The sequence below is a fragment of the Suncus etruscus genome, chromosome 6, assembly GCF_024139225.1.
Source record: "Suncus etruscus isolate mSunEtr1 chromosome 6, mSunEtr1.pri.cur, whole genome shotgun sequence".
In the NCBI taxonomy this organism is placed as follows: Eukaryota; Metazoa; Chordata; class Mammalia; order Eulipotyphla; family Soricidae; genus Suncus; species Suncus etruscus.
Window position 1 is genome coordinate 88,583,494 of NC_064853.1, and position 20,981 is coordinate 88,604,474.

General features: G+C 36.0%; 1 protein-coding gene across 1 annotated transcript in view; it reads left to right on the top strand.

The window, feature by feature from the left end:
• The first annotated feature begins 782 nt into the window (after positions 1–782).
• PIK3CA (phosphatidylinositol-4,5-bisphosphate 3-kinase catalytic subunit alpha) overlaps positions 783–20,981 on the top strand; it is a 43,372-nt gene continuing 23,173 nt past the window's right edge. The window contains exons 1-8 of the mRNA XM_049775820.1: positions 783–1,286; positions 2,754–2,963; positions 5,846–6,096; positions 8,107–8,352; positions 9,043–9,128; positions 12,482–12,587; positions 13,650–13,802; positions 13,883–14,017. Of these exons, the coding sequence (XP_049631777.1) occupies positions 935–1,286; positions 2,754–2,963; positions 5,846–6,096; positions 8,107–8,352; positions 9,043–9,128; positions 12,482–12,587; positions 13,650–13,802; positions 13,883–14,017 (1,539 nt within the window). The 5' untranslated portion in view covers positions 783–934. The remainder of the gene's footprint in view (positions 1,287–2,753; positions 2,964–5,845; positions 6,097–8,106; positions 8,353–9,042; positions 9,129–12,481; positions 12,588–13,649; positions 13,803–13,882; positions 14,018–20,981) is intronic.

A 20,981-nucleotide genomic window follows, 5' to 3' on the forward strand; every position in this document is an offset into this window, starting at 1 on the left:
CTATTAATAGTTTGTTTAAATTTAAGTTAATTGTTATAATGTTTTTAAAAGCTAATGATATTGTTGTACAAAGTAATTGTACACCAAATGCAAGACAATGCCTAGAATTTTTCACCACTGTCCCTATGTCACCTCTAGTCCACCTCTATATTTTCCTCTCACGTTTTCCCTTGCTTGGTAATATTAATTTTTACTTTGCTCATCTTTAAAGTAAAAAAAGGGACCACCATCTAAAAAGCTACCAAATTTATTTGGTCTACTACCCCCTTTTCAGAAAAACAGAACAATCAAATGACAACACTGTCCTGGAAATTTACTTTTTTAAGCAAACAGAAAGCACTCTCCCAGTTGCACCTTGTACACCTTCCTAGATCTATCATTTCACTGCCTTCCATGGGTTGGTATCACCCACTTTGGAAAGCACTGGACTAAAAGATCCTTTACAGATACATTCTGTTAATGCATGAAATATAAGGGAGTGATGAAGGTGACACTCCAGGAATTTTGGTTTCAGTTACAACTTGTTCTTATTTCTTTTCAGAGCCTAACTAGTCTTGATAAGACCTAGCTTTTAACAATTTATTTGGGAGAAGGGGAGAAGTGAAGGATGAATAAAAGTCATTCAAATAAAATATTTTGTACTAATAATAACTTTTAAGTGTTTCTTTTTTTCTGGTGCCTGCTTTGGTATCAACTATTTTAACAATCTCCCTCAAAATATTTAAGGTAAATTATTATGACCCCTAACAACTCAGATGCAGAAAGTGAATTTTTTACTTTTCGTAATGTCATAATTATACCCTTTAATTGCTGCTTCTTTGTTAATGTTGTTTTTTCTTTTTTTTTTTTTTAATTTAGATTTCTGCTTTGGGACAGTCAAGGATCTAATTCCTTAAAGTAATTCTATATGTAAAATTTGTAAAAGTCCAGAAAAATGCCTCCAAGACCATCATCGGGTGAACTGTGGGGCATCCACTTGATGCCCCCAAGAATCCTAGTGGAATGTTTACTACCAAATGGAATGATAGTGACTTTAGAATGCCTCCGTGAGGCTACTTTAATAACTATAAAGCATGAGCTATTTAAAGAAGCAAGAAAATATCCTCTCCATCAGCTTCTTCAAGACGAATCTTCTTACATTTTTGTAAGTGTTACCCAAGAAGCAGAAAGAGAAGAATTTTTTGATGAAACAAGAAGACTTTGTGACCTTCGGCTTTTTCAACCCTTTTTAAAAGTAATTGAACCAGTAGGCAACCGTGAAGAAAAGATCCTCAATCGAGAAATTGGTATGATACAATTTTGAGTTCAATGATATTGACATCATATAAACAACTAAAAAGTTGTCTGAACTAATATTACCTGTATAATATTACCTGTATAAGCTTAGTTTTCTAAATAAAAACCATTATGAAGAACATTATGAGTGATAGATAGCACAGCAGATAGGGCATTTACCTGCCACACAGATGACCCAGATTTGATCCCTGGCATTCCATGTGGTCTCCTGAGCCTGCCAGGAGTAGTTTCTCAGTACAGAACCAGGAGTAACTCCTAAGTTCCTCTGGGTATGGCCCCCAAAACAAAACAAAACAAACAAACAAAAAAAAACATTATGAATTTAAAAAACTTGTTAAAGAACTAAGGAACTTTTAAAAATGCCTTGGCATTCTAAAAGCTTTCTTTAGGTTTTATTCGTAGTGAAGATTAGATTAGACACATTTTTATAGCCCTGTTTTATTAAAAATAAGTTGTTATTATGGGCCAGAGTGATAATACAGCAGTGGGGTGTTTGCCTTGCTTACTACCAACACAGGATGGACCCAGGTTTAATTCCCAGTATCCCACATGGTCCCCCCAGCCTGCCAGGAGTAATTTCTGAGTGCAGAGCCAGGAGAAACCCCTAAATGCTGCAGCATGTGGCCAAAAAACCATAATAATAATAAATTGTTATGGATAATGTTTGTTTCCTTTGCTTTAGTCTAGATATATGTATACATATATATGTATATGTAGATATATGTATACACATATATGTATATGTAGATATATGTATACATATATATGTATGTATGTATATATATATGTATATATATGTTAAAGAGAAAGAGAAGGAGAGAGTGATTTGGTGCCACACCCTGCTAGACTTTTTGGCTTATTTCTGATTGCTCAGGTATCACTCCTGGCCTTGCTCAAGACTGTATACCCAGTGCCAGAGATTGAAACAAGATTGAGACACTGTGCTAGGGAGGTAGCTTAATCCTTGTACTATTGCTCCAGACTCTAAATATTATTTTTATAAATTAAAAATACTTGGTTCAGAGATTGGAATAGTACAGGGTTAAGGCACTTGGCCTGCATGTGACAAATCCCAATTCAGTCCCAGTAGCACTGGGTATGATCCTGGAGTTTCTACTCCAGTACACTAGGATATCCCAGATAATCCCCTACACAAAAGACTGAATAGTACCCCTTTTTTGGCCCTTACATTGACCCACCAAACTAACACTAATGGCTGAAAATTGCCAGGACAGGGCACCCCCTCAGCCCTGCCTCCTAAGTCCCACTTGAGAGATCCCAAAGAATTTGTTTATATTTTTGTTTTGTTTATTAACGTTTACTCATCAAAGCTTATTTGTTTCAGACAAACATCTCAAGTCTATTGTGATTATTATCAAAATTTACTAGTTTCCTATTAAGAACATTCACACTGTATTTTCATTAGAATGTTAATGCTCTTTGTAATTTTTTTTAAGGTTTTGCTATCGGCATGCCAGTGTGTGAATTTGATATGGTTAAAGATCCAGAAGTACAAGACTTTCGAAGAAATATTCTTAATGTTTGCAAAGAAGCTGTTGATCTTAGGGATTTTAATTCACCTCATAGTAGGGCAATGTATGTCTATCCTCCAAATGTAGAATCCTCACCAGAACTGCCAAAGCACATATATAATAAATTAGATAAAGGTAAGAAAATTGCCACTTGACCACAGTTGCTTATTATAGTCAAAGCTCTTATCTATGCTGATATTTCTAAATATGCTTTCTCTCTGCTACCTAATGAGCTGCTTGAAGGCAGGGGCTATCTGACAGGCTATCATTGAATGTCAAGTATAAAATTTGTGGACAGTAAACAATTATTGATAGAATCGGTTATGTGTATGATACTAATCCCTTAATGAGTTTTTTTTCTTAGAATAAAAGTGGTTAATTCTTTTTTGTTGGGGTGGGTTTGTATTGTTTTTGTTTTTACCCATATCATGCTATGTTTAGGGCTTACTCCTGACCTGTGTTTTCGGGGGACTATATATAGTGCTGAGGATTGAGCCTAGAACATGTATGCAAGGCAAACATCTACCCACTATACTAATACTTCTAGCCCCTGAAGTGAATAACTTTTGAGTTTGAAATTTGACATTGCAGAATTAGAACTCAATGTTTTTACAAATAAAAAGTATATAAGAAAAACACACTTATGACATTTTAAGGAAACAAGATATTTTTAAAATTATGTACACAACAAAAATTTAAATAACTTTATAGCATTAGTAGGTTTTTCTTTTCTTGGCTCAGTGCTTGGGAGACATTCCCAGCAGCCAAAGGGGTGTTTGTGATACTGGGATTGATTCTTTGCTGCCTGTATGCAAAATACAAATCCCAACCCATTGAGCTATTTGTTTGATTTTAGTCTAAACACACTTATTAAGGAATGAGTTCTGATAATTTTTAGAATTAAATTACTTTGTAATATATACAAACAATTGTTTTGGAAATGAAAATATTTTATTAAACATTCAATCTTCCAAGCTAAAGTAAATGTTTTCCTTTAAAGTTACAGGATAGATGAACTCATTATTAATATAAAATTCTGTCAATATTTTCATTTTCTTTAAAGTTATTTTCTCCCAACATTTTTTGTTTTGTGTACTCATGGGTTACTCCTGCCTCTGCATTTAGGACTCAATCTTGCCACTGCTTCAGGGGACCATATGTGATTGAACCTGGATCAGCCATGCCAAGTTCCTTTTCCACCACTGTACTATCTTTATGTTTTCCTCCCAACATTCTTTTCCTTTCTTTTTTTTTTTTTTTTTTGGTTTTTGGGTCACACGCGGTGATGCTCAGGGGTTACTCCTGGCTCTGTGCTTAGAAATCGCTCCTGGCAGGCACCGGGGACCATATGGGGTGCTAGGATGTGAACCACCGTCCGTACTGGATTGGTTGTGTGCAAGGCAAATGCCCTACCACATACTATCTCCTTCCCCCCCCCCCCCCAACATTCTTTAAGAACATTTTTGAAAGGGTACTGGAGTGATAGCACAGTGATAAAGTGTTTGCCTTGCATGCATCTGACCTGGAACTGACCCAGGTTCGATCCCCAGCATATGGTCCCCTGAGCCTGCCAAGAGTGATTTCTGAGCACAGAGCCAGGAGTAACCAGGAGTAATCCCTGAGCACTGCTTAGGTGTGGCCCAAAAAAACAAAAAAAGGGAAAAAAGAAAGGAAAAAAAATTTTAACAGGATCCAGTAGGGCACTTGCCTTGCATATGGTTGATCTTAGTTCAGTCTCCAGCATCCCATATGGTCTCCTCAAGAATCACTAGAAGTGGTTCCTGAGTGCAAAGCTAGTAGTAATCCCTGAGCATCATCAGGTTGTGGATGTGGGTCAACAACAAAAGAGAGGGAGGGAGGGAGGGAAAGACGGAGGGAGAGAAGAAGGAAATTACAGAAAAATGAAAAGAATTCTACTGTAAACACCTATAATGTCTTACCATAATTTAAATATTTTTATCTTCATTATTTTCTTTTTTTTTTTAAAGAATCCTCTGATTTATGATATCGAAAGATAATTCATTAGAAAATTTAATTTTTGGTCCAGAGAGAGAGTTTAGAGGATAAGGCTCTTGCTTTGTATATTGCTGGCCTTGATTTGAATTCCTGGCATATGATTTCCATCCCCAACTTACCCAATAATACAAAAAGAACTCCTATGCAGGGCCAGGAATAACCCCAACACTGCTGAATGTTGAGCAGTAGGGCATTTGCCTTGCATGCGGCTGATCTAGGACAGATCCCTGGTATCCCATATGGTCCCCCTAGCCAGAAGTGATTTCTCAGCACAGAGCCTGAAGTAATCCCTGAGTGTCACCAAGTGTGGCCAAAACAAACAAACAAACATATTTAAACAAAAATAAATTTAGGTTTATTTATAAAAAGAAATGCCCCCAAAATGCAACAACAAACAAACAAATGAAAAAGATTAGAAAGCACACTTCATGGAGCCAGAGCGATGATCTAGTGGGCAGGGGACTTGCCTCACAGATGAAAGATACTGGTCCAGTCCCCAGAATCCCCTATGCTCTCCTGTAGTCTCCAGAAGTAATTCCTGAGTGTAGAGCCTTGGGCATTGCTTGGGTTGGCCCAGACAGTAACAGGAATTGGACTTTCTTCCTCTTCTTTCTCCATAAGTCTCTTTAACTTTCTGTTTTGTTGATGCTTGAAATCATTATGAATGTTACACGTTGTATCCCTAAAACATGTCAGGCAGTTTAGAATGAAAATTAACTTTGTCTCAAGTACCTGTGACCCACTTGTACTAGTTGTATGTTCCTACCATTAAAAGTGAGACCTAGGCATGGTCTAGCATCCCTGTCAGGTCAAAATAAGCTATTTCTACCTGATATTTACCCATACTCAATGAGGTTGATTACATCATTTCTGATTGTAGACTAAGACTAATGTTAGTACATACTTTTTGAAATGTTTCTTTTGATAAATGAAATACATGTGTATGTATATATACATATGTGTATGTACAAATTGCAGCTAATAATGTTTTCCTGTTACAGGGCAAATAATAGTGGTGATTTGGGTGATCGTTTCTCCAAATAATGACAAGCAAAAGTATACTCTGAAAATCAACCATGACTGTGTGCCAGAACAAGTAATTGCTGAAGCAATCAGGAAGAAAACACGGAGTATGTTGCTATCATCGGAACAACTAAAACTCTGTGTTTTGGAATATCAGGGCAAGTACATTTTAAAAGTATGTGGATGTGATGAATACTTCCTAGAAAAATACCCTCTGAGTCAATATAAGGTGAGTAACAAAATTTCACAAATGTTAACTTAAATATGAAAAGTAATGATATCAGAATGAGTTTGTAAAATTTTAGATATTTAGGGACCAGAGCAATAGCACAGTGGTAAGGCATTTGCCTTACAAGCAGCCAATACAGGACAGACCCCGATTCGAATCCCCACATCCAATATGGTCCCCTGAGCCTGCCAGGAGCAACTTCCAAGCGCAGAGCCAAGAGTAACCCCTGAGTGTCGCTGGGTGTGACCCAAAAGCAAACAAAAAAAATGTTTTAGATTTTTAAACATTTAAATGTTAGAAAATAGCTATTTTTACTATATTGTTTCAAAAGAATTGTTTCAAGAGACAACAAATGCTGTTCTTTTATTTTATTAACTAACATTTGGAAGGTGACTGTATGTGGGTAAACCATGTTTTATAATCCTAACAATAAATATTTTGTAATTGTTCATGTAACCAGTATAATAGTGTTTCCAATTTTCTATTTATAAGAGTGCATCATATGCTTTATAGTCCCATTGGATAATAGAGATACTTTTATTGGCTGATAAGAATTCTCATTTATTTAATTTCTTTGGGGGGGCCAGACAGGGTTGGAGGTCACTCCCAGCAGTACTTAGCAGCCAGGGATCACACCTGAACTTAGACATCCAGAAACATTCCATTGAATTTTCTCTCTGGGCCACAATAGAAATTTTATTCTTTTATTTTTCACAATAGGAACTTTAAATAATTTGGAATTGAGGCAAGATATTTTTATATCTTTTACTTTTTAGAAGGTCATTTTATTGTGTTTATTTGAATATACAACATAAGCAATAAAGTAAACCTGCCCTTGTTTTAAAAAAATGTTGGCAGTTATGCTAATCCTTAAACAAATTAATTCACAGCTTTTATCCCTTCCCAGACACTGTAATCATAAGGAATTAAAGTAGACACTACAAAAAATCCATGATCTACTATTAAGATACAACATTGATGCTTTCCTACTGTTTCTAGCCTTTAAATAAATATAATAAACAACTACAGTTTGGAGAAGTAGTACAGCAGGTGGGCGCTTGCCTTGTATGTGGCTAGCCAAGTTCCATCTCTGGCATCTTTTATGGCTCCAAACACTGCAGGAGTGATCCCTGAACACTGAACGATCCATAAGTGTACCCTGAGTATTGTTAGGTGTGGCCTAAAAATAAAAAGAAGCAACTATATTTTTTCCAAGTATAAAGCAAATGCTGTTTATAATACCAAGCAAGAAATACATGGTTCTGGGGCCGAAGAGATAGCATGGAGGTAAAGCGTTTGCCTTGCACGCAGAAGGATGGTGATTCAAATCCTGGTATCCCATATGGTCTCCCGAGCCTGCCAGGAGCGATTTCTTAGAATGAAGCCAGGAGTAACCCCTGAGTGCTGCTAGGTGTGACCCAAAAACCAAAAAAAAAAAAAAAGAAAAGAAAAGAAATACATGGTTCTGCCTTTTACATTGCTTAAAATGGAACTTTAGAGCTTATAAGAAGATAAACTGTTTCGTACACAATATCAGTAAAAAAAAATTTATTATTTTTTTCAAAATTTCAGACCAATGCATTTTAGTGTTTTTATTTTCTAAAACAATCTCATAAAATAGCAAGTTGCCAATGACTGTGGGGTTGGAGATTCATATGTCTCAATAGGTTATTAAAGCTAATCATCAAACAGTTTTTCCCTTTAGTGATAGTTTTCATAATGATTATTCTGATTTTGTTTATAATTTTTTGTTTCCAAATAAGTTTAAAACTATACTGTCAAAAAACTAACTTTTTTAAATGCAATTTCTATTCCAAAATTTTCTATTCCAAAACTATGATCTCTCAGGTCTTTTATTTAAATGTTACATAATAACTGCAAAGAAATTAGTCTGTAGTGTTTGAAATTTTTATTGCCTTTGCATATTAGGATGTAAATACTTCTACATGTTACTTCTAAAATGTACAGTCTTTAAGAAATGGCTTTTCTCCTTCTTCATCAATCTTATAGTATATTAGAAGCTGTATAATGCTTGGAAGGATGCCCAATTTGATGTTGATGGCTAAAGAAAGCCTTTACTCTCAACTGCCTATGGACTGCTTTACAATGCCATCTTATTCCAGACGCATCTCCACAGCTACGCCATACATGAATGGAGAAACATCTACAAAATCCCTCTGGGTTATAAATAGTGCACTCAGAATAAAAATTCTTTGTGCAACATATGTGAATGTAAATATTCGAGACATTGACAAGGTACAATCATATATTGCTGCTTATTATTTTATATGTTCCTTTTTACTCTTCCATGTTAATAATCTATTGTCTTGCCAGATGTTTATAGGTGGATAGAAAAATAAGCACCTACTTCAGCTGTGACACAGAATGCAATCCTTTTGCCCCAATTACAATTCCATCTTAGTGCTCTAATAATTCTAATCCCCATAAATATGAACTCTTAAGATTCAGAGTTTTACTGATAATAATTCCTGACCCAACTTCAAGTAAGACCTTTACAGTCTTTATTAATCCCATATAAGGTGGATTAATATGTTTTATCACAGAAATATTAATTGACTATGGAACAATAGTTCCAGCTGCTAAGGGAATTATTTTGTATGTGTCACACTGTATTTTTATAAAATATGAAGAATTATGATTTATAGACCTGACCCTATTGGTATTATAGAATAGATATTTTTTGTAATCTGATGTCATTCCAAAAGCAGCCCCTCAAATTTTGGTGAAGAATCAGTATTAGTATTTATTAGATATGTTAGAGGGAGAAAGAGCCAGAGAAATGGGAGAAAAAAGATAAACAAAAAATTTTAATTCTGTCATTCATATCAAATGCATTATTTTTATATTATTGATGGTGACTACACAATACCTTTACATGTATGTATATATATAATTGATTATACTTATTTGTGTTTGTTTCTTTAGATCTATGTTCGGACAGGAATCTATCATGGAGGAGAACCATTATGTGATAATGTGAATACTCAAAGAGTACCTTGTTCCAATCCTAGGTAATGAGTTATGTATTTGTATATCTAAAAGTCATATTAGTGTTTTGAAATAAAATTAGTGTATTTTACATATTAGCTTTCTGACGAACATATAAATTACCATTTGTATATACTGTGTAAGGAAAGAAATATTGATAACAAGATCACTATCTTGATTCCAAATATAAACTAGTCCAGTCTCTGGAGCCTTTTTATATTTTGCAGGAAGGCCTGGGGGTTGGAGCCACATTCAGTGAAACCCAGGTTATACTCCTGGCTCTATGTGAAGGGGTCAGTTGCATGTTCAACAGGTGTATTAGCTCCTGAATTTTCTCTTGCACCTATAATATGGATCTATCTTAAACAATTAAAATTAGGGGCCAGAAAAAAAAGAGAAAGATAAAATAAAATTGGAGACATCAACTTCAATATCTATGCCAAAATAAAGAAGTCAAAAAAAATAAATTAATAAATAAATATATGTGGGTAAAAGAATTATTATTTTCCCCCCTGCATAGGCACAGTAATTATTGGGGACATTATAGAGTGGATATTTTCTTTTTGATACTTCTTTCTGTATGGTTTCAGTGTTTCAGTTACCTTTTTCCTGTCCTCTTTAAAACTGAGACTGAAAGACTCTTAAGGACTCTGCCCATTTTCAGCTTGATTTTTTACCCCATTCTTTTCTTTCCTTCAAACAAAACCACATAACTCAAACTATCTAGCTCCTCCTCTCAAATAAAGGGGGAAACAAGGGAGGGTACCAGGACCAAACAGATATATAATTACTAGTAGTTAGCTAGACACAGAGGGGACCACTTACTCTAGCAGCCTGGGGGGTGATAGTTGGGGATATGGGTTGCAGGAAGGGAACAGGGGTGAGGGAAGACAAATTTGGTGATGGGTAATCCCCTTATTTAATGTTAATATGTACCTAAAATACTACTGTGAAAGATATGTAAGCCAATATGGTCAAAATAAAAATTAAAAAAAAATTAAATAAAATAAAAAAAAATTAGGGCCAGAAAGATAGTACAGGGGTTAAGGCATTTACTTGCCTTTTATACGACAGACCCCAGGTTGATCCTCAGCACTACTTCTATTCTCATGAGCAATGCCAGGAATAATCTCTGAGAGCATGGCCAGTAACAAATAAGCCTTGAGCACCATAGAATATGGCCCAAAGCTCTCTGTTCGCAATAGTATTAAAAATAGAATTACTATTGTGGCTGGAGCAGTGCCACGTTTGCGTTGCACGCTATAACCTAGGATGGACTGCAGTCTGATTCCCCAGCCTCCCATATGGTCCCCCAAGCCAGGAGTGATTTCTGAGCACATAGACAGGAGTAACCTCTGAGCGTAACCGGGTGTGGCCCAAAAAAGCAAAAAAAAAAAAAAAAAGACACAAAAGTATTCATTCCAAAAGATATGTTATGCCTGAGTTCATTACAAAGCTATTCATAATAGCTAAGAACTAGAAACAACCCAAGTTCCTTACCACAAATGAATGAATAAGGAAGATGTGGTTATATACAAATGGAATATTACTCGCTATAAGAAAAAATGAAATCTGGGTTTTTTTTCCTGAGGTATAAATGAAGTAGACAGAGAAATAAATAGTTAAATGAAATCAGAAAGATAAATACCACAGAATATCACTCATAGTGTATAAAGAAACAAAGAAGAGAATAGACCATGTCCAATAGAAATGAACCGTAAATAATGTTCTTAACAGATGGGATAGGGTAGTACCAAAATAACCCAAAGGACAGAAGTGGATAGTGGTATTTTGGTTGTGAGTGTGAATGGCAACAGTATCTCTAAAAATTAAAAACATTTATTCTTTTGGAAACCAATACTAACTTGATTTAAAATTTAAAAATTTGAAGGGATGGCCCAAAGCCATAACACAGCAGGTGGGGGATTTGCCTTGCATGTGGCTGACCTGGGTTTGATCCCGGCATCCTATATGTTCCCCTGAGTCTGCTAGGAGTAATTTTTGAGTGCAGAAACAGGAGTAACCCCTGAGCACCACCAGGTGTGGCCCAAACTCCCCAACCCCCAATAAATTGATGGAAAATTTTTCTACCAGAAGGGTTTTTATGATTCATTTCTCCTATTGAGATAAGGGAGAACAGAATATGGTTATAATATTTGTACTAGTGATTTCTCACATTAAAATCAAAACCTGAGAGGCTAGAAAAATAGTAGGGAGCTTGTCTTGCATGTGGCACACCCAGATTTTATCTCTGGCACCCCTTAATTCCCCTAAGTCCCACTAGGAATGGTTCCTAAACATAGGTAAACGCAAGTACCACCAAATTTGTTTTTATTTTAACATATAATCACAAATCTAGCATTTTATTCTTTCTTATTCCATTTCCATGTGGAGAGTTGGCATTCAGCTCCAGAGACAAACTATTTTTCCTCATATCTTTCCAAAGTATAGATACTGTTATTTTCTGATATTCATATAAATTCTCTTAGAATATATCTCTTTTTTAGGAGGAAGGGTTGTTGTTTGTTTGTTTGTTTGGAAAATTTTTAATTAATTACTGTCTAGGTGCCAGAATGATAGTAAAGAGGCTTGCATGCAGTTAATGCAGGTTTGATCTGTGGCATCCTATATGGTGCCATGAGTGTTTCTTGAGTGCAGAGCCAGTAGTACACCTGAGCACTGCCAGATAGGGCCCAACACGCACACACACACAGCACTGCCAGATAGGGCCCAACACACACACACACACACACATACACACACACACACACACACACACACCTGCCACAATATGATAAAGCTAAAGGTGAGATAATTCAATGCCATTTGTTGGCCTATATAATCATTTGGGAATAAAAATCTCTCATGGTGTAACACACACACACACACACACACACACACACACACACACACACACACACCTGCCACAATATGATAAAGCTAAAGGTGAGATAATTCAATGCCATTTGTTGGCCTATATAATCATTTGGGAATAAAAATCTCTCATGGTGTAACACACACACACACACACACACACACACACACCTACCACAATATGATAAAGCTAAAGGTGAGATAATTCAACAACTTCCATCCTGCCATTTGTTGGCCTATATAATCATAAAAATCTCTCATGGTGTAACAGTACTAAAGATGGTCATACAACTAACTGGTGACTCCTCCAAGAGTTGATTTCCCCAATGCAATGAAACTCAGCTGTAGGCAAGTAAAGAAAATGTTCTAGTCTTCTAATGAATGGCCATCCCTCTCCAGCCTACTTAACCCTCAGAGACTGCTAACCTCTCCCTCTTTTACATATTCTAAATAATTTTTTTTTCTCTTTGGTAAATTCCTTTTTGTTTTTTATTTTACATAGGTGGAATGAATGGCTGAATTACGATATATACATTCCTGATCTTCCTCGTGCTGCTCGACTTTGCCTTTCTATTTGTTCTGTGAAAGGTCGAAAGGGTGCTAAAGAGGTAAGTATTTCAGAAAGAACAATTAGATTTGTCTCTGAAAATAAATTGTTCTACTCACTTAAATGTTATAAAATGTATATTTTCTTAATTAAAATTTTTTAATTTTAATAAATTTGTCAGAAAGGGTCCAACAGGTAGGACATTTGTCTTGTACACACCTGACACCAGTTTAATCCCCCGCATATCAAGTGGTCCCCTGAGCACTGCCAGAAATGATTCCTGAGTGCACAGCCAGGAGTAACCACTGAACATTGCTTATTATGGCCCACAAACAACAAAAATAAATACATTCGTCATTGAATAATTACCTTGGAAGAGTTGCTAGAATTTATGATATGATATAGATTCTTATTTATACTATTTTTGAAGTATGCCAAATGACTATACACAAATATTTATTATGTGGTCATGTGCAAATATCAATTCTGCTTGCATTATATTTTTTGTTTTGGAGGTATTTTTGTTTTCTTTTCTGTTTGGGTCACACCTGGTAGCACTGAGGGGTTACTCTATGCTCAGAAATTGCTCCTGGCAGGGCCGGGGGACCATATGGGATGCTGGGATTCGAACCACCATCCTTCTGCATGTAAGGCAAATGCCCTACATCCATGGTATCTCTCCAGCTCCTATTTTTTATTTATTTTTAAACTTGATTGATTGATTGATTGATTGGTTTTCCAGCTATATCTGGTAGTGCTCAGGGGTTACTCCTGGCTCTGCACTCAGAAATTGTTTCTCGCAGTCTGGGGGTTCATATGGGATGCTGGAATTCAAACCGGGTCCCTCCTGGGTTGGCTGCATACAAGGCAAAGCCCTACCACTGTGTTATCTCTCCGGCCCCTTCTATTTTTTATTTATAATTTTAAAAAAGTTCATTTCATGGGGAGGGGGAAGCACTTTTCCTCAAAAATAAAATGGATCTGGCTTTTTAAAAATTCTTTTTTATAGATACAGAAAGTGAATTCTCTCATGAGGAAGAAAAATGTTTTAAATGGCACTTTATAGAATAGTAAATTTTTTTCTTGTTTTTTTTTTTTTTGTTTGTTTTTTGTTTTAATTAAGGAACACTGTCCGCTGGCCTGGGGAAATATAAACCTGTTTGATTATACAGATACTCTAGTATCTGGAAAAATGGCTTTGAATCTCTGGCCAGTACCTCACGGATTAGAAGACTTGCTGAACCCTATTGGCGTTACTGGATCAAATCCTAATAAAGTAAGCTATCTTAATGACCATAAATTGGAAATTGGCCTGTCAAGAACATTACAGATAATAACTTTTATTTAATCTGTTAGGAAACTCCATGCTTAGAGTTGGAGTTTGACTGGTTCAGCAGTGTGGTCAAGTTCCCAGATATGTCAGTGATTGAAGAACATGCCAATTGGTCTGTATCCCGAGAAGCAGGATTTACTTACTCCCATGCAGGACTGGTAAGGCAAATCAGTTTTCTTAAGTATCATTTCCAATCAGTACAGATTGAATAAATAATATTATTTGTATTTTTGTTACACTGACATAGTTGTGGTAGGCTCTAGGACGTTATTCCAAATAATAGAATACACTTGCAGCTGATGTTTTACAACAACTGTGCCTCTTCTCTTCTTAGTTTATCCAGAGCTCTCATCTGTTTTTGTTTAACAAATATTTATGGAATGTCTATCTATATTGTATGATAGGTACTCGGTAATAAAGCTTTGGTCTAAAAAGATTTCCATTGAGTTTACAGTCTAATGATGAAAATAAACATTCAACTGGTCAAAGCAGAAATACAGGATTAAAAATAAACAGTGGATAAGGCTACTTTGTGTGTGAGGGGGTGTATTTGGTGTGTGTACAATATATTTGTAAGTCTCTTCTGAGATAGTAACCTTAAGATGAATCCAGAGTATAAATATGTTGTTTGTTGAGCTTTAAAATTGAGGAAATAGCTTCAACACAGTCCAAGTTTCCTAGAAAAGAACATGTAGAGTTTAAATAGATATGTAGTTGTCTGATCTTAGTCATAATTTCAGAACCACATGTAACGAGGTTTAAGGACTCTTATTTCTCAAGAGCATAGATGTCATTGCTAAGAGAAGAGGATAATTTTGTTAGTAGAGGACCCTTTCCCCAGTTCCAAGTATATATTTCTGACCCAGTTGGATGAAGGTTATAGATTAGTGTTTCCCAAAGTTGGTGATTCTCACAAAGGGTGCTTGCTGGAACTCTGAGAGGGGTAGTAATAATCTTTGGGTACAATTAAAGGGTGCTTTCTTTATATTCATATAAAGTAGTTAGATTTCCAGAGGTGCACTTTTTTTCCTTTGAAAAGGGGGCAGTAGGCCAAATAAGTTTGGGAAACTCATTGTGTAAGTCAATAAATGGTGGAACCAGACAGTTGTTTCTCTCCTTTCCCACTAAGGCAACTTGAAAACTTATATTTAGCTTTATTGGCTTATAAGTGTTCTTTTTAAGGAGTTTATCAATACCTTTTCCAAACTGAATTATAGTAATTATTTTTCTACCTATTTTCATAATATATATAAGTGCCCTACCTAATAAATGCAAATGACTAGATTCTATCCTATGCTAACAAGACCATTAATGTTTTTTATTTAAAAAGGATTCTTTTCCTGAAAGACTTTAAAACTATAGCTACTATTCTTTTAAGTTTTGTTTTTGTTTTGTTTTGTTTTTGGGTCACACCTGGAAGTGCTCAGGGGTTACTCCTGACTCTACGCTCAGAAATCGCTCCTGGCAGGCTCGGGGGACCATATTGGATGCCAGGATTTGAACCACTGACCTTCTGCATGTAAAGCAAACGCCTTACCTCCATGCTATCTCGCCGGCCCCTATTCTTTTAAGTTTTGATGGTTATATTGCTAACACTTTTCAAGTGCATGTTGTTTTGGGGGATTTTTATTTGGAAGAGATTGGTTTGGTTTTAGGGCCATACCTGGCAGCACTCAGGAGTTACTCCTGACTCTATGCTCTGAAATCTCTCCTGGCAGTCTCAGAGGACCATATGGGATACTGGATGGATATAAAACGCTGGATGGTCCTGGGTTGGCCGCATGTAAGGCAAATGGCCTATGCTATCGTTCTGGCCCCTGAAGTGCAAATTATATATTCAAAGTCCATACCCATTACTATTTTTTGTATATTATTTTATTTAATCTTAAAACTAATCACATTGAAATAAGTTATTGACATTTTTATAATACGTGGCTTACCAGTAAACAAACAGGATTAAGGCATTTAGATAATAAATAATTGTCATAGTTTAACAAATATTGACGGGACAGAGAGATAGCATGGAGGTAAGGCATTTGCCTTTCATGCAGAAGGTCGGTGGTTCAAATCCCGGCACCCCGTATGGTCCCCTGAGCCTGCCAGGAGCAATTTCTGAGCATAGAGCAGGGAGTAACCCTCGAGCACTTCTAGGTGTTACCCCAAAAAAACAAACAAAACAAAACAAGTATTGAGCCTCATTCTTTTAGTTATTCTCTTACAATTAAAGAGGAAATCTTTAATTTTGGAATTAGGATTTAAATACTGATGATGAGTATACCCATGAAATGTACACAATCTATTTAGTTATACCTACAAATTGTTGATACGTTCAATTAAGCTCAATTTACAATCAGATGTGTTATGATAGAGCTATTTTTTCCATTTGAGGTTCGTTTGTTTTTATGAGTTCTAACTGCTGTTGGGGCCAGAGAGATAGCATGGAGGTAGGGCATTTGCCTTGCATACAGAAGGATGGTAGTTTGAATCCCAGCACCCCATATGGTCCTCTGAGCCTGCCAGGAGCAATCTCTGAGTGTAGAGCCAGGAGTAATCCCTAAGCGCTGCCGGGTGTGACCCAAACCCCCCCCCCCCAAAAGAAGAGTTCTAACTGCTCAGAATTCTTTGTAAAGATTGTATTTTATTTTTGTTAGTAATAGAATAGTAATACTACTATTTCATACAGAAATATTAAAAGAATTTTTCTTTTGAAGGCAAAAAGTTATTTGTGCAAAATATAAAATGGATTTCTTCAACTACCATAAATTGTTGAAAACTTTAGAAAATCTAAGATATATATAGAATCTTAGTTTTTCTGAATCTTAAGACATTTTACTGTTTCATCATTATTCATCAGTTACTTCCAACTATGCTAAAATATGATAGAATCATCTCACATGATTATGCAATGGTGAAATAAATCATCACTATTCTATCATGTTTAACCTTTTGCATGTCCCCATGTATTACATCATAGTTCCAGTGGTATAAAAAAAACTTCAGAAACTATCTTTGCAGCTTTTTTTAATTGTAATTAAATTAATTCCTGTTAATTGTAATTTATTACAATGTCAGAGTTTCTCCCTTTTTATCTATAATAACTAAGAAAATAAAATTGACAGGAAAGTAATTCACAGATGTTAAATAAATATGAGTATGAATACAAAGAGGCAAGTGATATTCTAAAGAAGGACTTCTCAGCCGCTGAACCAATGACAATTTGAGCCAAAAAACGTTGGCCCTTCAGCTACATCAGTTTGATCTTTGTGGGTCCACTCATTTGTGTTATTTGTTTTTTCAACAAATATAGTGGCTTTTCTTTATTTGAGGCTTTCACACTCACAGATTTAACCAGCACAGCTGTTGGTTGAAACTACAAATGAGAAACCCATGAATCCAGAAGGCCCAATTTTACTATTATTATTTGAGCAGCCTTAGATTCTGTTATATTTAGGAAATCTGAAACTAGCCCAGTTTAGTTTAAAATATAAAAGAAGTGACCTTTTTTTGAGCTATCAAAAAGTATACATGAATTTCTACCACATGGAGTCAACACCACTAACGTGAGTGATTAATTCTTTAAAGGGACTGTTGTGGGCATTACATGGTATTTAGTTGCATCTCTGGCATAGATGTCACTTTTATGTGAATCTCAAGTCGTAACAAAAATGTTTCCAAACAGTATCAAAGATTCCTGAGTAGTAGTGGGGACACCAATTAATAAACCAGCATATCAGGTTCTGATGATAATGAAATTAATTATCTAAGAGATTTCATTTTCCCAAATTCAAAATCATTGAGTGAACATGTATTTCCAGTGACAAAAAAAATACAAATACAGTTTCCCATTCAGTGAGCTATCAATAGGTATGACTGTCTCAGAATATTTTTTGAAGAACCTGGATCAAACCTCATCTTTTACAGTAATTTTTCCAATCTTTTATGATATCATGCACCAGAATTTATTTGACATAGTTCCTAAATGGATAGATGTCTCTTTTAGAAAACTGATACCAAAAGAACTTGAAAAATGTGATGTCAAAATTCTCTGGAGTATGCTGATTGTCATATATTAAAAGAAAATTTGTGCAGTTGTAAAGCAGAGAAAATGGCTATCCTCTCCTTAACAAAATTATGACCTATTGAAATTTTCAACACTGGCATTTTGAGAATTCAAATATAAAAAAAATCAGTAACGAAAATTAAAATATACTAGAGTTTGTATCAACGTTTATTTGAAAGGTATGTTCAGGATCATGTACAACAATTAATGAGTAGCATTCAGAAGATCTTGCAAATGTTGCATTGTAAATTTGGTTTACTCATGACTAATTCTTACCAAAGTATCTGTAAAGTCAGTTTTGCTGTCTCTTCTCTAAATTGTTTTATATTAAAACAAATTCAAAAAAAATTTAAAAATTGAAGTTTAGGGGCCTAGTGATAGCACAGCAGTAGGAATTTGCCTTGCATGCAGCTGACCCAGGGTGGACCTGGGTTCAATCAAATTGACCCATATGGTCCCCCAAGCCAGGAGCGATTTCTGGGTGCATAACCAGCAATAACCCCTGAGCATCACCAGGTGTGGCGCAAAAAAAACAAAACAAAACAAAAAAAATTGAAGTTTATTGGAATTAATAAACGATAATAACTCCCTTTTTGGTAAATATTTGGTAGTTTTGTTTCTTACTTGGACTGTTGACTTACTTGCTAACTTTTCTCCCTCCTTCTAATGAGCAACCAATGTAAACTTTATGAAACATGTCAAATTGTGATTTTATCCTTTCAATATCTCTCACTAGAAGTAAAATTCAAACCCTACCTTGAACAGCAAATGTTACATACTCTAAACATGATCTCACTTTGTTCTTCTCATCTCCTGACTCACTGACCCTCCTGTTCCTCATTCACATTAAATCCCTTCTCTCTTGAGACACTGGGTTTTTTTTGTTTGTTTGTTTTTTGTTTTTTTGGTTTGGTTTTTTGGGCCACACTCGTTTGATGCTCAGGGGTTATTCCTGGCTAATCACTCAGAAATTGCCCCTGACTTGGGGGACCATATGGGACGCCGAAGGATCGAACTGCGGTCCTTCCTTGGCTAGCAAGGCAGACACCTTACCTCTAGCGCCACCTTGCCGGTTCCAGGTTATTATTATTATTTTAGATGGGGGGGGTGTGTTTTTTTCTTTTTCTTTTTTTTCTTTTCTTTGCTTTTTTTTTTTTTTTTTTTTTTTTTTTTTTGCTTTTTTTGCTTTTTGGGCCACACCCGGCGTTGCTCAGGTTACTTCTGGCTGACTGCTCAAAAATAGCTCCTGGCAGGCACGGGGGACCATATGGGACACCGGGATTCGAACCAACCACCTTTGGTCCTGGATCGGCTGCTTGCAAGGCAAACGGCTCGGTGCTATCTCTGGGGAGACACTGTTTATTCAATCTACAGTTATCTTTTCCTGACCTTAACATGAAGGGTTCTTTCTCATCATTTAGATTATAAATTAAATATTATTGTTTTTAGAGCTCTTTTTTGTATGCACAGTCTAAATTAGCCACTAAGGAACTGGATGGTGCATGAGTTTAAGGGACTTCACTTGCCATCCCACTAACCCTGGCTCAAATTTCTGGTACTACATATGTTTATTCGCCCAAGCACTGCCCTCCTTAGCACAGAGCCAGGAATAGTCCATGAGCATGGCTGGGTGTGGTCCAAACTTTTGTCCCCTTCTCCCCCAAATAAAATCAGAATAGCTCCTTAGTCATTCTCTGTCACATCACCCAGAGTATTTATATCAAATCTCTTAATATTCTTCACATTTATTTAATTTCCCACTATTATGAAGGCCCTGTTATGTTAATAAAGGGATTTTACTGTCTTAAAGTAAGAGGCATTTTGTTTTTTTGGGTTTTTTGTTTTTGTTTTTGTTTGTTTTTTTGTTTGTTTGTTTGGTTGGTTGGTTTTTGGGCCACACCCAGTGATGCTCAGGGGTAATTCCTGGCTGTGTGCTCAGAAATCGCTTCTGGCTTGGGGGACCATATGGGATGCCTGGGGATTGAACCGTGGTCTGTTCTAAGCTGCTTATACCACCAAACCAGCCCTGGGAAAACAATTCTTTTTTTTTTTTTTTAATAATTTTTATTTTGACTACAGTGGATTACAAATCTTGCACAGTGATATTTTAGGTACATAGTGGCATTGAATCAGGGGCAATCCCACCACCAATGTTGTCCTCCTTCCATCCCTGTTCCCAGCATGCATCCCATATTCACCTCCTTTGCCCCTGGATGCTAGTGTAAGTGGTCTCCTCTGTGTCTAGCTTGTTGTGGATTGGGTATCGATTCTGTTGTCGTTGGCTTTGGATTTGGTGTTTACATTTTATCATTTTTTATTTCTACTTGATGTTCATACAACTGTTTGGTCTTGGTACCCTCCATTATTTCTCTTCTAATTTGTGAGTCAGAACAAGATGGTTCAAATTATGTGTTTCTGTGAGAAGGAGAGAAAAAAATAAAGAGAAAAGAAAGGGGGAAATCAAAAAAGAAAAAAAACAGGAGGAGTCCTTCTAGAGCAGGGGTCCTCAAACTTTTTAAACAGGGGGCCAGTTCACTGTCCCTCAGACCATTGGAGGGTCTGACTATAGTAAAAACAAAACTTATGAACGAATTCTTATGCACACTGCATATATCTTATTTTGCAATGAAGCAACAAAACAGATACAAATACAATATGTGGCCCGCGGGCTATAGTTTGAGGCTATAAATATCAATTTAAGAGAAAGGGAAAAAGGAAGAAAAATATAACAAGAATACAAAAAAAATCAAACAAACAAAAAAACTCGAAAAGCACCACAGCAATAAGCACCACAACAATAAAGACAACAACCAAACAATAACCATGGTCCAGAGATAAAAACAAAACAAAGCACGCATGCACACACACACGTGCGCACGCACACACACACACACACAGCAACAACAACAACAAAAAATGTGTGCTTTTTTTTTTTTTTTTTTTTGCATAGGCACAGTTAATATTGGGGAGATTAGGAAGGGAATTCCCTTGGCCTAAGAAATACAGGGTTTCTCTGTCCTTGAGGTATTCTGTCATGGAAATAACTACAGGCTCTATGCATG